General features: G+C 42.1%; 1 protein-coding gene across 1 annotated transcript in view; it reads left to right on the top strand.

Annotated features, from left to right (window-relative positions):
* The window catches only part of RNF175 (ring finger protein 175), a 39,852-nt gene that overhangs the window by 23,485 nt on the left and 625 nt on the right, over positions 1–15,742 (top strand). Inside the window, exons 5-8 of the mRNA XM_069493392.1 lie at positions 3,155–3,262; positions 6,591–6,711; positions 10,498–10,631; positions 13,957–14,058. Of these exons, the coding sequence (XP_069349493.1) occupies positions 3,155–3,262; positions 6,591–6,711; positions 10,498–10,631; positions 13,957–14,058 (465 nt within the window). The remainder of the gene's footprint in view (positions 1–3,154; positions 3,263–6,590; positions 6,712–10,497; positions 10,632–13,956; positions 14,059–15,742) is intronic.

Below are 15,742 nucleotides of genomic sequence, written 5' to 3'. Positions count from 1 at the left end.
AGACCTTCTAAACTGGCCAGTCTGGGGCCCTGGACAGCCTGGTAGAGTCTGAGTTTACCCTTCAGTAAAATGGACACATGGCACCCTTTCTCCTTCTTACAAAAATTCTAAGTTATTTAAGATTAGTGAAAGTGCTCTGAGTTTTGGACAAATCCAGATGTTTTCATCCCCTGGATAGAATCTATACTGCATTTCAATGAGAATGGTTCACGTTCCCACTGTATAATGAATTACCCTAGCTAAGGGCAATGTTTCTGTGCATACCAGCTCACTCAGTGCAGAGGAATTTTATTACAAGAAACACCCAAATGCCGCCTCATTGCCCTTGATGGCTCATATATGTCAGCTGGCCAGGGTTCCACACCCTCTTCCTCTTGCCCACTGCATGTTGCTGCCTGCACAGCTCCAAGCCCTGGAGTCCAGTCTGAGAGCCAGGAGGCTCCACCGACATTGTGAAGCAAACCCAGCTGCCATTTGAAGCGACAGCAATGGGAGAGGCTAAGGAGGGTCTCTTCTAGAACAGCAGTCAGGATAAAAGCTCCTGTATATGAGAAGTAGTATAGGCCCTAAGATCTTTACAGCTCTTTGCTTCGTCATTACATTATAGGTGAGTCACATCTTAGCCGTCTTTATTGGGAAGTGGAGAATTTCACTCCAGGCTAGGAAAGCAGGTGAAGCTAATCAGCATCGGTGCAGAAGGCGAGCTCCTCAGGCGTTGTCTTCAGCGCTGACAATTGAAAGCCCACTGTTCCTCCCCCAGAGCACACCAAGCCCCAGCTATGGGGCAGAGTACCAGAGAAGGGGAAATGAGCTTCCTCTCTGCTATAATCAGGTAGCCTGTCAAGCAGTGAAGTTCAGGCTCAAAGATAGGCCACGTGCTAGTCATAAGGGCTGGGCCTGATCACATCAATTCCAACCTCAGGCCGAGCTTGCCTTTTGGAGGCTGCTCGGAAGCAGTTTCTTATCTGGTTTATCTGCCTTCCAGTGTAAGTCTGAGTAGCAAGGGGGTTCTGGACTTTACTGTCCCTGCAAACTTGTGCCCACAATGAGCAGGAAGATTGGGGTGGAGGGTGTTGAGATTTGGAAAATCTAACACATCCATAACAATAATATGATATATTGAGCATTTAATGGACCAAGTCTTTTAAACATTAATACATTATCTCACATAATCTTCAGAGCAACTTTAGGAACTAGAGTTATTGTCTTCACATTATAAATGAGGCAATCATAGGAAGAAATGCCAAGTTGATGGACCAACGCCCCACAGGGAGTAAACTGTGAAGTCCTGAATCAGATCAAAGACTACTTGACTCCAAAGCCCTTGCTCCCAACGGCATGCTGTGGCTTAATTAAATCAACAAACCATTTTTGCACAGAGAAACCATGCAGTCTAAAAAGTTGTTAGTCCTGGAATATCTCTAATGCTGGCACAACTTTGAGAGAGGCCCCTCAAGGCAGGGAGATATATGCCAAGTATGTGTAGAGTTCAAGGAAGCCACACTCTGGTGCTGCCTGGCGTTGGGGAGAACTGGGGAGGCCCCCTCAGAGCTTGCCTAGTTCCCCAGTATCGCCCCTTTTAGCGACATAAATTTCCGCCTTGATCTGGCTACACTGCGTAATGATCCAAACTGCTGAGCACTGGCAAATCCAAAGAATCAATGGTTCTGGGGTCACCATGGCAGAAAGATCTTGAAAGCTTTCTCTGGCCTCCTTTAGGGATGACGCCACTGCATGGGAACCTAAGCCAACTTGTGTGTTTCTGGCTCCACACAGCTGCCCGGGGCAGGATGAAAGCTGGGTGCAGGAGGGGCTGGCACAGACGTCCCTTGCATGTCAGTTGCAGACGTGGAGAAAGCACTTCACCATAGAAGTGATGTAAACCACAACTCATTTCCCAGCCTCGCTCACAACCCCATTGGAACCATCATGTTGACATCCCTTCTGACTGAAAGTCAGTGACATGGAGCATCTCGTAAAATAGTATTAAAACCTTACATCAGTAATATCTGGTGCAAAGGCCGAGGCTGGGAGCAAGCTGGGGAAGGTGAGAGAGTTGGGACGGGCTCAGCAGCTGGGGGTGAGAGGGGGATGCCAAATCTCTGGAGCGAGACTCTGAGGATTGGGGTGAAAGGCAGGAAAAGGGCTTCAAGAGGATGAGGAGGGAAAGGGCCGAGGGACAAACTGGGGCCTCCCGTCACTGCACAGCCTTGTGAGTGACATTCCAGCCACTCCTTTATTTTCTTTGGGCACCAGAGATAAGCCCCCAGCTGCTTCTCTCTGTACCACCTCTCGTTCCAACAGGCATAGCCCTTACGTGGTGGCCCACGGAGAATGGAACTGGGCTCCCAGCCTCTCCCTGTGTCCTCCCAGGCATGAAGCAGTCACGTGGCCCTTTTGAGTTTTCCCCAGGGCCCTTCCTGCCAGTGAAGAAGGAAACCAGTAGGGTAGAGGGCTTCCCTCTAAATCCTCTCCACTCGCCCTCCATCCTCATCCTCTTATTTCTCCACTTAGACCCTGTGGGAAGAAGGAAGGGCCTGGGAGTGCTGCGATGCACACAGGACCCATCACACAGCAGAATAAACCAAGGCTGAGGATCCCCCAGGGCTAGGGCAGGGCTTTGGGTGCAGAGGAGACAGGATGAGGGCTGGGCCCCCCCTCCTGATATCTGCACTGGGGCTGGGGGCAGAGGGGCAGCATAGCAGGGGGGAGAAAAACTACTGGGGAGGAGGTCTGGTCTCCTGCTTGACTTCTCTTGGCATTTACTGCTCATCTCCAAGGCACTCCTGCCAAAACCACTCCAGGCTAACCCTAAGGCCAAATGAAAAGGGGGTGGAGGTGAGCCTTTAGGCAGGGTCCTGGGGGAGTGACCATTCCTGAAGGCCATTTTCACATGAGGGACATAGGTAAAATGAATTTGCATATACATATACACAGAAACACATGAGCATGACGGTACTATTTATATACTTCTTGTTACCATTATAGTAAAACTATGGATTATTAAAGTTTAACTGATATATATATATAGGTGCTTATGTTCTGTATCTTACATAGTAAAAAGGACTTTAGAAACTAAAAGCTGATTTATAACAATGTTTTAAAAAAACAAAATACTTAATATTATCATGTTCTGTGTTTGTTTCCTCTACAGATTGGTCTACAAATGGTTTCTTCTAATCTACAAACTCAGCTATGTATTTGGTGTTGTGGGTTATTTGGCTATCATGTTTACAATGTGTGGATTCAACTTACTTTTCAAGTAAGTATCTCCAGTTAAGACATTAATATTTCTAAGTACTTGCTTGGAACATTCAGCTGTTCATGTTCTCTCTGTCTGGAAGCATCCAGCCCTATACTTTTCCATGCATATATTTTTATAGTAGATATCCACAGTCTTGACCCTTGGGGAAACCAATAGAAAAGGAAGAAAGGAGCACCCTACAAAATAATTTTTTTTTTTTTTTTTTTTTTTGAGACAGGGTCTCCCTCTGCTGCCCAGGCTGGAGCACAGTCAAAGCTCACTGCAAACTTGAACTCCTGGGCTCGGGGGATCCTCCTGCCTCAGCCTTCCAAGTAGCTAGGACTACAGGCATGTGCCACCACACCCAGCTAATTTTTAAATTTTTTTGTAGAGGTGGGGTCTTACTAAGTTGCCCAGGCTGTCTGAAACTCCTGGCCTCAAGCAATCCTGCTGCCCTGACCTCCCAAAGTGCTGGGATTACAGGCGTGAGCACCCATGCCCAGCCCAAAATAATTTTTTTTTTAATTAGGAGCTTTAAAGAGAATCTATACTTCTTCTACAAATTTAAAAGATCACTATTGAAAATGGGCCTACAACTGTGGTAGAGTAATTCTTACTGAACTACAAATTTCCCTTATACAAAATCCTGAAGTGTCCAGATCTTCCATTTATCTTCTTGCTTAAAACCTCTAGAACTGTGTTGGCCGCTACAGTAGCCACTAGCTCATGTGACCATCAAGCACTTAAAATATGAAATAAGATGTGCTATACGTGTAAAATACACACTGCATTTCAAAGGCTTATATGAAAAAAAATGATTTTCATACTGATTACCTGTTAAATTACAATATTTTAAATGCATAGATAAAATTAATTTCACTTGCTTCTTTTTACTTTTCATATGTGGCTGCCAGAATATTTTAGATTGTATTTGTGGCTATATTGCCACTGAACAGCACTGCTCTCTAGAATTTTGTTTCAGACATCCCTGAAACCCCTTATGCTGGGGACAGTTGGAAAAGGAGGAAACAGGGTACTTAGAAACTGAAAGACAAGTAAAGGGATAAAAGAGCAAGAAAGTCCTGGGAGAAAGAAAGGAAATCATGTTAATCACGTGTGGGACTCAGCGCTGTGCTCCCATTAAGAAGGTGTTTGCTGAGCTGTCTGTGGACAAGATGTCACTGGCAGAGCTGAGGCTGAGTGACCAGCCTGTGCTCTGGAAAGGAGATTTAAACATACCACACGGCTATGCAACGCAGTTCAAATAAAAATTCCCCAGAATATCTCTCACATCGAAGTTACTCTAAATCTCTGGGAAACAGAATTTAAAAAGCAGAGTTCAGCAACCCTTTACTCATAAAATAAGGAAAGTAATTGCATGGAGAGACAGCCCTGCGGGAAAGGGCTCTTCCCATGGCAACACAGCAATCAGATTTTATAAGCATTTCATGAAACTTTCGAAGAGAGAGCTCCTAACATTTTCTACCAGGGAAGGGGTAGAAAGTAATTGTACAGATCTATTATTGCCAGGTTAAAGTATAGGAAGATGCTGAGCATGTCTCTTTTTTTAGCATACTGTCTATATTGCTTTATTTTAGTGAATGTAAAAATATTCATAAGGATTTTTATGAAATCACTGGGGATTATGCCTGTCCCAAGACTCTAACCTCATAGGATTTTAAGGTCCTTATCCATGAATTCTCCTACAATGAGGCATATCACGAACTTAACCCTTTAGAGTAAGAAGGAACTATTTTTTTCCCTACTCATTGCTGTTGGTTATCGCTGTATTAAGATTCTTTTCTAGGGACCCACAAATTTGTTACTGTATTTCTTATCAATAAAATTATAAATACATACTGCCCTGGACATGCAGAGAAGACGAGCTTCATTTCCCCACTGTCCTAACCCTCAAATATACCCAGTCAAATCCTGAAAGGATGAAGCAACCACCTGTGTTGGGATTCCCAGTTCATATCACCAAAAAATCTGTACTCTCTAAATCTACAAAGCTTTCTGTCTTTACCATTTCCTCCTCGAATTAACAGAGCACAGAAACTGCCAGAAGAAGGTTCCAGAGACAGACTACCCAACATTTCTCCACACTTTACTCCCTTCCCTGAATCAATCAGACCCACCCAGCTTCACCACTGGTAGATTATTATAGAGAGATAGCAAACCAAATGTGCAATGATTAAGATTCATAAATTAAATTTGGGGTGAATTATTCACTTTGTAAAGAGATCTTTCCCTTAAGCAGAAAAGGGGGTTGCTTATCACAGAGAATCCTAGTGTATCCGAAATATGATTCAACTTGCAAAAAAATGTTTTCATTTAATACATGGCAACTAAGTCATAGTAGCAAAGGGCTCCAAAATGTGAGCTTGCTTCATGGCTTTGTTCGTACCAATTATCATGTTAAGCAAGTAATTTTTTCTAAGTCTCCATGTTTTCACATGCAAAGTGGGGATAATAATATCTATCTCAATCACTTGTTAGGAAAGATAATTAGAAAGCATTCTATAATATCTATAGCAGAAATTCTCAATCTTTGCTGTATTGTAGAATTAATCATCTGACAAGCTCTTAAAAAAATACTGCTGGCTAGACCCCACCCCAGACCCATTAAACTAGAGTCCTCAGTGGTGGGACCGTGCATTGATAATACTGTTAAATCTCCCCAGGTGATTCTAATCTATGTTTAGGGCTGAGAACCATTGCTCTAGTGGTTCTTAATGTTAGCTGCCCATTGGAATCACCTGGGGGCTGGAGAGCTTCACGTCATTGGCCTGGGGTGTGGCCTGAAGATGGAGATTTTTACAAGCTGCTGAGGTCTTTCTATATGCCAGGAGTCCCCAACCTTTTTGGCACCAGGGACAGTTTTCATGGAAGACAGTTTTTCCTTGGACCAGGGATGAGGGGGTGGTTTCAGCATGATTTGAGCACATTACATTTATTGTCCACTTTATTTCTATTATTATTACATTGTAATATATAATGAAATAATTATAAACTCACCATAGGTTGGGGACCCCTGCTATATGCAGTCTGGCTTGACACCAAGGGTGAGAGTCAGCTTGTGTAAACACTGCAGTCCTAAGAAGCATTTGAAGATTGTCTTAAGAATTCCTTTGTCCGCTTGGCACTGAGTGGTATAAGTTGAGGGAAATTGAGAGAACTTTTCATTCTTTCATCTAAGAAAAGAAAAACTAAATAAATAAATGAAAAAAATATGTACCCACAGAGTTCCCTAAGATACTATGACAGGAAATATTTTCCAAGCTGCAGCCCTCCCCTGCCCCACAGATGCTACATTCTTATCTCCTTATGCTGTTGTTTTCAATAGAATCAAAGCTAGAGATTCCTTGGATTTTGGCATTGTGTCCTTGTTCTATGGCCTCTACTATGGAGTAATGGGGAGAGACTTTGCCGAGATCTGCTCAGATTACATGGCTTCTACTATAGGGGTAAGTGTTGCTTTCATTCTTTAAAACCATTTATGACACATGGAAAAATATTCTCATTTTACGTATTTGCATTTATTTTCAGACATAGATAAGTCTTTGCCCATATACTGATTAGCATTTCCTATGGTACGATTTTGGTTTGCCCAGCCCAGTTGCTCCCTTGCATGAAATTTGTCTTTGTTAATTAATTAGAAAACACATTTCTTATTTATAAAGAATAGTTGGGGAACAAGGCATATTTAAAATAAAATATGCTAATTATTTGGGTTATCCTATCTAACATACTCCAATTGCCAACATTTAAGGATAAATAAAATATCAGCAATAACTAAAACCCTTTATCTCTTCCTAAAACTCTGCCTAATGCAAATAAAAATCATACCTGATGCTACACAGAACATTTCAGAATCAACAGTACCTCAGGGTAATACTTATCTCAAAGACCGGTTATCACTATGTAACATCTGAAGAAATAGAGGATACACTGACTGTGCATTGTTGCCTGCAATTTTTTAAAATCTCTAATAGTTGCTTTTTTCTTAATTGTCTTAAAATTAAACTTCAGAATGGACATACTTTCTGGTCAGGTGGATTCCTAGTTCTGATATTAGGAGCATTTACCTGTGTTCGACACATGCACATCTCTTAAAAACTCACAAACCAAGGGCTCCAGGGATGACCCAGTAGTTTCAGGAACTGTGAATCTCTGTCCTCTACCTGTCTCTTGGTGCACAGCTAGCTATAAAGTGGAAAAACTAGTGTAAGTATTAAGAGTAGGGTGAGCTTCTGGACTGTTCTTCTCTCTCCATTTATGGGGCAGGACCTAAGTGGACTAGACCTTGACTTCACCCCCACCCCATGTGTCCTTCCACTCCACCATAGGCTCTATCTTCCTCTTTTCGAGGAGACTGATTTCTGTGGTGAAATGCTGGAACAACATGCCTTTGGAATTCCTCTGTCATGTATCATCTGTGGGACCACTGCCTTTCTTAGGGTTTAGGTGAACACAAGACGAAGCATTTTCACTGCCAATTCCTCCAACAAAAACCAGAAGTCATATCCCTTAGAAAATTCCCAAAGCCTCTTCTGTTTGTTTATGGACAGAAGAGGAAAAGAAGAATTGTATGTGTTCTGGTTCTCCGTGGACCAGGAAAGAGAGATTTCACCTGGCAAGACAACCAAGTCTTCAAGCACCAATTTTACAGAGACTTCTCCCCTGATCCACCCACCAGTCCTTAACATCTTGTCATTCTGTCATCTTTATTCCAGCTACCAATCTATAAAAACCACTGCCTCAAGCCATTGGCACAGCCACCAGTGAGTTGAACTAATGGTGTGTGTGTGTGTGTGTGTGTGTGCGCACAGATATGTGCACACACACACTTGTGCATGTGCTTGTGCCTGAGGTAAGGAGGAAGCGGAGAGGAGGAGCAATCTTTGTTCCCATACCAGTCCCCCGCCCCACACCAGACCAATTAAGTCAGAAGCTCTTGGCGTGGAGCCAATGCATCTGCTTGGTTTTTAAAAAGCTCCTTAGGAAAAGGAATGAACTATTAAGCCATCCAAAAACATGGATGAATCTTAAATGCATATGGCTAAGTGAAAGGAGCCAGTCTGAAAAGGCTATGTACTGTAGATTCCATTTATATGACATTTTTGGAAAAGGCACAACTATAGAGATGCTAAACAAATCAGTGTAGGAAGGAGCATGGTGAATGCATAAAGCACAGGGAATTTTTTAGGGTGGTGAAACTGTTCTGTGTGATAGTATAATGGTGCATTCACCAAAATCCATAGAACTTTGTAGCAGAAAGGGCAAACCTTAACGTATGCAAATTTTAAAAATCATTTAAGAGGTCAGAGAATCCGAGAATAGAATGCAGACTATGAGAAAAGATTCTAACCACTATACAGATGTATGAAATAACCACACTGAAGGGGGTGGGAAGAAAAGGTACTGACCTAAGTAGCTTTTAAATGAATGAGGATTGTAGGACTATAATCAAAAGGAACTGTGCATGAGCACTGTACTCTAGCTGAAAATGCCATTGCCCTCGGGGCTATGAGTTAATAATTCTGATACCACTACACATGTATTCTGGAATTGAACAACTAAGCAAATGGATGACTGACTGTGGAAGCTAGGTTGCTCACTGTTAGAGTGGGAGATTACAGATGAACAAGGGGAGAAGGCTAGAATGATCCATGTAGTAATAGATTACAGTTGGAGACATCAGCATAAACTCATGTTTAGCTTAATACATTAATAGATAAATATGGATATTATAGAAATATTTATAGAGGTGTGTGTGTATATATATGGGTTAGAATATACAAATATATTAACTTTCTCAGTCAGCTAAGAGCAACGACACCCCAGTAGCAATGAGCACACCTAGTGCCCAGATCTTGGTTTCTAATATCTGGTTATTCTACAATAAAAGAATGGGGCTCCTTGGAGAAATGTCTGACTGTAGGTCTGGGCAAGAAATATACAATAAGCCTGGAGCATCTTGTAGTGCCAGAAAGTAAGAAAATGCTAAAATCAAAACAAAGGAACCTCACAGTGATGGGAATATGTCAAAGAGACACAGGAGGCAACTGGAAGAGCTCCCAATGGCCAAAGCTGGAATCTGAACAACAAAATAGTAATAGTAGCGGTAGTACTGGGTTATCACCCAAAGCATAAAATAAATATCCATGAGCCCACAGTGATATAAATAAAAGACTAAATAAATAAGTGGAAGATAATAGACAAATTTGTGCAGAAAAATTTCACATAATTCATGTAGGTTCTCCTCCCTTAAGGAGGTTGTGATGATTAAATTTTGTGTGTTAATTTGCCTACTCTATGATACTCAGTTGTTTGGTAAAACATTCTACCTAAAGAAAAAAAAGACATAAGCACTCAAATGTTTATATCAGCACAATTCATGATTGCAAAGATGTGGAAACAACCCAAGTGCTCATCAATACATGAGTGGATTAACAAAATGTGGCATACGTATACCATGGAGTACTACTCAGCCATAAAAAATGACGAACTACCTATTTTATTATCCTAGATAGAGCTGGAGCCCATTCTTCTAAGTGAAGTATCACAAGAATGGAAAAACAAACAACATATATACTCACCATTAAATTGGTACTAATTGGTCAACACTAATGTGCACATATGGGAAGTAACATTCATAGGGTGTCGGGCAGGTGGGAGTGGGGAGAAGGGGATGGGTAAATCCACACCTAATGGGTGTGGTGTGTGCCGTCTGGGGCATGGACATGGTTGTCAGGTGGTGCAAAGGCAATTTATGTAACCAAAGTCTTTGCACTCCGGTAATGCTCTGAAATAAAAAAAAAAAAAAATTAAAAAAAAAAAAGAACATGGGAATTTAAAAAGTAGAGAGACGCCTGGGTTTACTCCAGATCTCTGAGTCAGAATCTCCAAGACAATAAATGGAAGAGCCAGTCTACAGATGAACTCAAAAGTTTCTGGTGTGATTCCAACTACAGCCCTAGATAAAAACTTTTCCTCTCAAAGGATTCCTGAATGTGGAGATGAGCTGGAAGGTTATAACTGGCAGTGTGCTTTGGGTCCATTTGGGCTCCAATGGTTTTTTTGCCTGGAAAGCTTAACCCCTCTATAGTGTCGTTCCTACAGGAAAAAGTGTCTCGCGTTCTAAACCCACTGAGAAGAAGGGAAGAGTCTCCATGCCTGGCATGGCTTCCCAAATTGACAATGGCGGGTGCTCCCCTCTCCAACAGTGCTCTGTTCGTTTCCTCCAACAGTTCTACAGCATCACTGGAATGCCCACGAGGAGCCTGTCAGACGGTATCTGTGCCGTCTGTGGCCAGAAGATCATTGTGGAGCTCGATGAAGAAGGGCTCATTGAGAACACCTACCAGCTTTCCTGCAATCATGTGTATCCTCTTCACGGGAAACTGGCCCTCATGAAGCCTCCGTCCCTCTCTCTCCTCCTATCCCCGTCTCCTCTGTCTTGCCTAGTGCCTATCCCCAAACCCCAGACCTTTATCCTCCAGCCCTCGCTTTCTTTTTGAGACTTTCTGATAATCCCTGCTGAAAAATGACCTGCTAATGAAGGTGAACCTCCTCCACCAGTAATTTCCTTTTTAATTTTTTTTTTTTTTTTTTGGAGACAGTCTTGCTCTTTTGCCCTGGCTAGAGTGCCGTGGTGTCAGCTTAGCTCACAGCAACCTCAAACTCCTGGGCTTAAGCGATCCTACTGCCTCAGCCTCCCGAGTAGCTGGGACTACAGGCATGCGCCACTATGCCCGGCTAATTTTTTTCTATATACTTTTAGTTGTCCAGCTAATTTCTTTCTATTTTTCTTTTTTTTTTTTTTTTTTTTTCAGTAGAGACAGGGTCTCTCTCTTGCTCAGGCTGGTCTCGAACTCCTGACCTTGAGCGATCCTCTCACCTCGGCCTCCCAGAGTGCTGGGATTACAGGTGAGAGCCACCGCGCCCGGCCTAATTTCCTTTTTAACAAGGACTTTTAATGCCACGTGGAGAGGAAAGCAACAGCATCTGAGCAGGGTGCCAGCTGGGGAAGTTGGTTGAAGTTTTAAGTGAGCAGATAGCCAGGAAGGACAAGAGAGGGAAGGGGGTTGGGGGTGAGAAAAAGAGCGAAGTGCCAGGTGCAGGGAGGAACCCCCTGGGTCTGAATCTCAGTGGACCAAGAAATACAAAGTGTGTATTGCCTAGAAATAACCCTAGGAACCTACTTGTGGCAACAGTGATCTTGGGGGTAGCCAAGGGAGGAAACGAAGCCACCTTCTCAGCTTTGCTTTTGAGAAGAGGATAATGCCACAGGCAGCAGGACATCTTAAAGGGCCATCAAAAGGAGGGACCAAAATATGAGCATCTAGTTCTTGGACCACTTGGCTCCTCTGCCAGTGGGTCCCATCCCAAATAGCTATCCATTGGCTGAGGGGTCTTCAGGTGGCAGGTACCAGACAAGCGTGGGCCTGTAAACCAGCATTCTCCTGTGACCATTAAGGAAAGCCTTGATGTGCTGAAAAATGCTGGCATTGAGACCCCTGAACTAAGCAGCCTGTGCTGCCTGAGCATGTAACTATGGAAACCAAAGTTATGTTTGGGTTGGCCAACAATTGGTATTTTATTTCTTTCCTAAATACAAAAAAAAAAAAAAAAAGGAATCATTTATCCTTTTTTTTTTTTATCCTTGTTTTACAGTACTGTATCAATTTAATAATATTATCGCTATGTACCTAGTCAGTTCAAAGCTCTGGGGTTATGAGATGGTTAAACCATCTGTCTTTTGCCTCTGAAGCCCACTTAATTCAGTCAGTCCTACTTCGATGTGTAGTGCCTGTGCTTCAATTCTGTTTAATCTGGACAGTTTCCATTTATTCAATCCTGAGAGTAAAACCTGGACCAAATGTATCTCAAAAGTAATAGGAGCCTTTACTCCAACATTTAAGCCTTAAAATTTCAAGGAAAGAAACACAACACAAAGATATACCATATGGAATTCTATAGTGGTTTTTCAGTGTGATACCTCTCCCAAAAAACTATCATTCTTCATAGAAATTTTCCAAGGCTAGCCCTAGTTTTAAATATGTTTTACTTTTCAAATGTTGGAACAGAGCCCCGTCTGCCATTTGCAAGTGGAAATATTTTCTCTCTCCACCTTTAAAAGCCCTTAGGGATTGTCGTACATGTGTGCATATGTAATCGAAAATGTAGTCACCTTTAAATTTGCTTCGCAGCGAGTGTTATTAATGGCCCATTTTAGCATGAGTCATATTAGCGAGGAGTGGGCAAACATGACTCATATTAACATGGAGGGCTTATCTGAGTATTTCTCTGCAGCAGTTCTGCCAGTGGGGAAGTTTTTCAGCACTGAGATTTTGAAGATGAAAGAGAACATTAAGGAGGACGTGGACATTTCAGTGCTGGCTCAATGACCCCTGAATTCTATACCTGTGTGGAAGATGGGGCTGTATTCCAGCCCTTTAGAATGAAGGACTGTATAGGTTCTGGTTCAAAATCTTTGTTATAATACATCACTTCATGTTAATCCAAGCATATTGCAAAAATGACCCCAAGTCCAAGAACATAAAATAGTGGAAACTCTTAGCTGCATAGAGATCTAATATTGAGGAATTATATAAATTGCCTTCCATTGGCTCTATCTCCACGGTCCTCCATTTGTCAGGGAGGGAACTTCTACATCATTGCTGTTCGTGTGGGTGCGTAGCAGGCCAGTCAGAAGAGCCTGTGATCTTGGCCCAGAAAACTACATTGGGAGCAGCAATTGTAGAAATACATAGATCAATGGGATGGATCTCATTATATTAATAGTCAATCATTTTGCCCAAATCTACAATATTGGGCAACCTGGAAATATATTTTTCCAAAAATGATCGGTTTAAACTGATTCATTTAATAAAAATTTCTCAGGCACACGTTGGGTGCTGAAGACACAGAGCTGAATGAGACATAGTCCCACATGTCACACATGGCCTAGGAGAGATAGAAAGTCAGGATACATTACAGTAAGTCCCTGGTGCTATAAGAAAACACAGGGTTCACTCTCAACTTTGGGGGCAAAAGGTCAAACTTTCTGGACAAAGAAATGTATACAAATGAATTTGTAATTGCCTGGAGTTTGAGAAGTTAAGTTTATTAGGTTTATATTCTGTTAAAAATAATTGGCTCCTTATCAGTAATAAAAAAGTCAAGGAAAAAATTTATGACGTTAATAGAAATATTTGTAAGTTTATGACCACAAATAATTTAAACTTGTCTAAGTGCCTAAGACAAGTCTGATTACACAGAAGGTAATGAATAGTGCGCAAAAAGCCGAATTGGGAAATGTGGTAAATGCATGAGAAAGGCACAATGAATGAGGTAGGGAAATAGGATACATATATGTAAGACATTACTAAAAAAAGAACTTTCGCATTCTTTAATCTACTTCTTACCAGAATCAAGTGAAGCAAGGAGGGCAAGTAAGGGGAAGAGGCTGAGTCAATTCCTCAGGGTCGTGGAGCTAATGCAGCTCTCACTCCACGCTCAGTGTTGCTGGGGGCTCCACTGTCCTACAGAACCCGCCTGAAAAAGTGATGGGCACAGTCAAGTTGTGACTGACAGCCATTCTCACCCTCCACTACTAGACCCTAAAGACGGGGTCATTTCTATGTCATCGTGAACCAAACATTGCCCTTTCAGATCTAGAAGCTTCCCTAACAAGATGCTTTCAGCTTTCACGAATTCTGCATCCGAGGTTGGTGTATTGTTGGTAAAAAGCAGACTTGTCCTTACTGCAAAGAGAAGGTTGATTTGAAGAGGATGATCAGTAATCCGTATCCTTTAAAAAAAATTACAAAATATTATCTTAAATGTTTCTAGGAATGCATTCTTCAATCTACACTTTCATTATCTGTGTATGGTTACAGCAGAACACTTTGTTTTTCCTAACCACCTATTTCAAGATGACTTGTGACCTCTTTTCTCCTCTGTGCCTTATTACTATTCTGCTTGGGAAGTTAAATCCCAAGAAACATTCCATTCTTCATGCTCCCTATTTTCCACGTCAAGGGCTTTAGTGGAAATGTGATGGGACATTGCAGAAGATGGGTAAAATATAGGAAAGAATAATCAATATGCACGGATGGATGGATAGATGCATGTATGCATAGATAGATAAATGGGTGGATTGGATGGGTGGGGGAGTGAGTGGATAAATAGAAAAATTGGAATTGAAAATTTAAAAGCCCCAAACATGAACAAGAGTATAAGAAAGTATTTTCAGGTGTACCAAATTTTATTATTCCCAGAAATGAGTAGACTTTCCCCCCTTGGATTTTGGCTTTCTAATTTCCTTGCTATGCCTCATCTCTTCTTAGGCTAAACCCTAGTGATAACAATATTGAAAGGAAACAAAGACCTTCACAGTTGATCAGCTTCTGGTAGCAACTAGGATTTTAATAGACATCAAGGATGCCCAGCAGAATAAACTCAAGTCTCATTAAGGTCACAGGAAGGTAAAGGCCCCCATCCAGAGATGACTAGAATGACTTAGTCCTCAACTCACTGTCCCAAGACCATAGTATATCTCTTCCAGGAAGGGGCATGGGAATGGGATTAAAATGTGCCCCCCCCAAGCAAAAGAGCACTAAGAGGTTGGCACCGATCTGCCAAGTACCCTCTCTTCTCGTAAGAGACAGCCTTTGTAGACTTTCTGAGTAAGAGTCACCTTTTTACAGTGCTAAAAGAAATACCCTCCTTACTTCCTGCTCCCTTACTCTTCACGTAACATTGGCTACTGGCAGCAACACCCCTATCTCTGAGCACTGCAAATCAGGGAGGGACTTCCAAGGGGGGCATCAGAGAAGGAGGCAGCACCAGTGGGTCGCTGGGTCTCAGGGCCATATCGTGGCCACAGAGATACCCTCTGCAGCTACCCGCTGCACCCACAGCCTGGCCTTGCTTGGTGAGTCGGTGACACACACAGCGCCAGGCTGAAGGTGTATGATGCTCCTCCCTGCCCACCCACTATCCCGGGATTCCCCTCCTACTGGGAGGAGACCAAGTCTAGAATGCCTTTTGGTTAAAAACTTATGAGAGTGCAATGCATAAATCTTTATTATAAAATTGGTGATATTATGATCATAAATATCACTTCAAATAGTTTAATTAATGAAAGGCAGTTCATTTTTTATATAGTCCTGAGAAAATAAACTGTTGAATAGCACATGCACTCTTTTTATTGAGACTCAGTCTAAGAAAAAGCCACATGGGAAAAAGCTGCCATTTTGTTTGTAAATTGCCATCAGATATACTATGCATTAATTAAGCTCCCTTAGCACAGTTTATCAAAGATATCAGAAAAAGGTCTGTGTTATCTGATGATTTAGTGTTATTCCTTTTAATATACAATGGGTTCCCTCTGGGGTGCCAACTAATGGAAAGCCGAGTGCTAAGTTTTGCAGCTTCTACTAGCCTTGGTTTTCCAATATAGTCATTCCCCTCTCCCTCCCTCTTTTA

This window comes from Eulemur rufifrons, chromosome 18 (assembly GCF_041146395.1).
Source record: "Eulemur rufifrons isolate Redbay chromosome 18, OSU_ERuf_1, whole genome shotgun sequence".
In the NCBI taxonomy this organism is placed as follows: Eukaryota; Metazoa; Chordata; class Mammalia; order Primates; family Lemuridae; genus Eulemur; species Eulemur rufifrons.
This window is presented reverse-complemented; position numbering and strand designations above follow the sequence as displayed.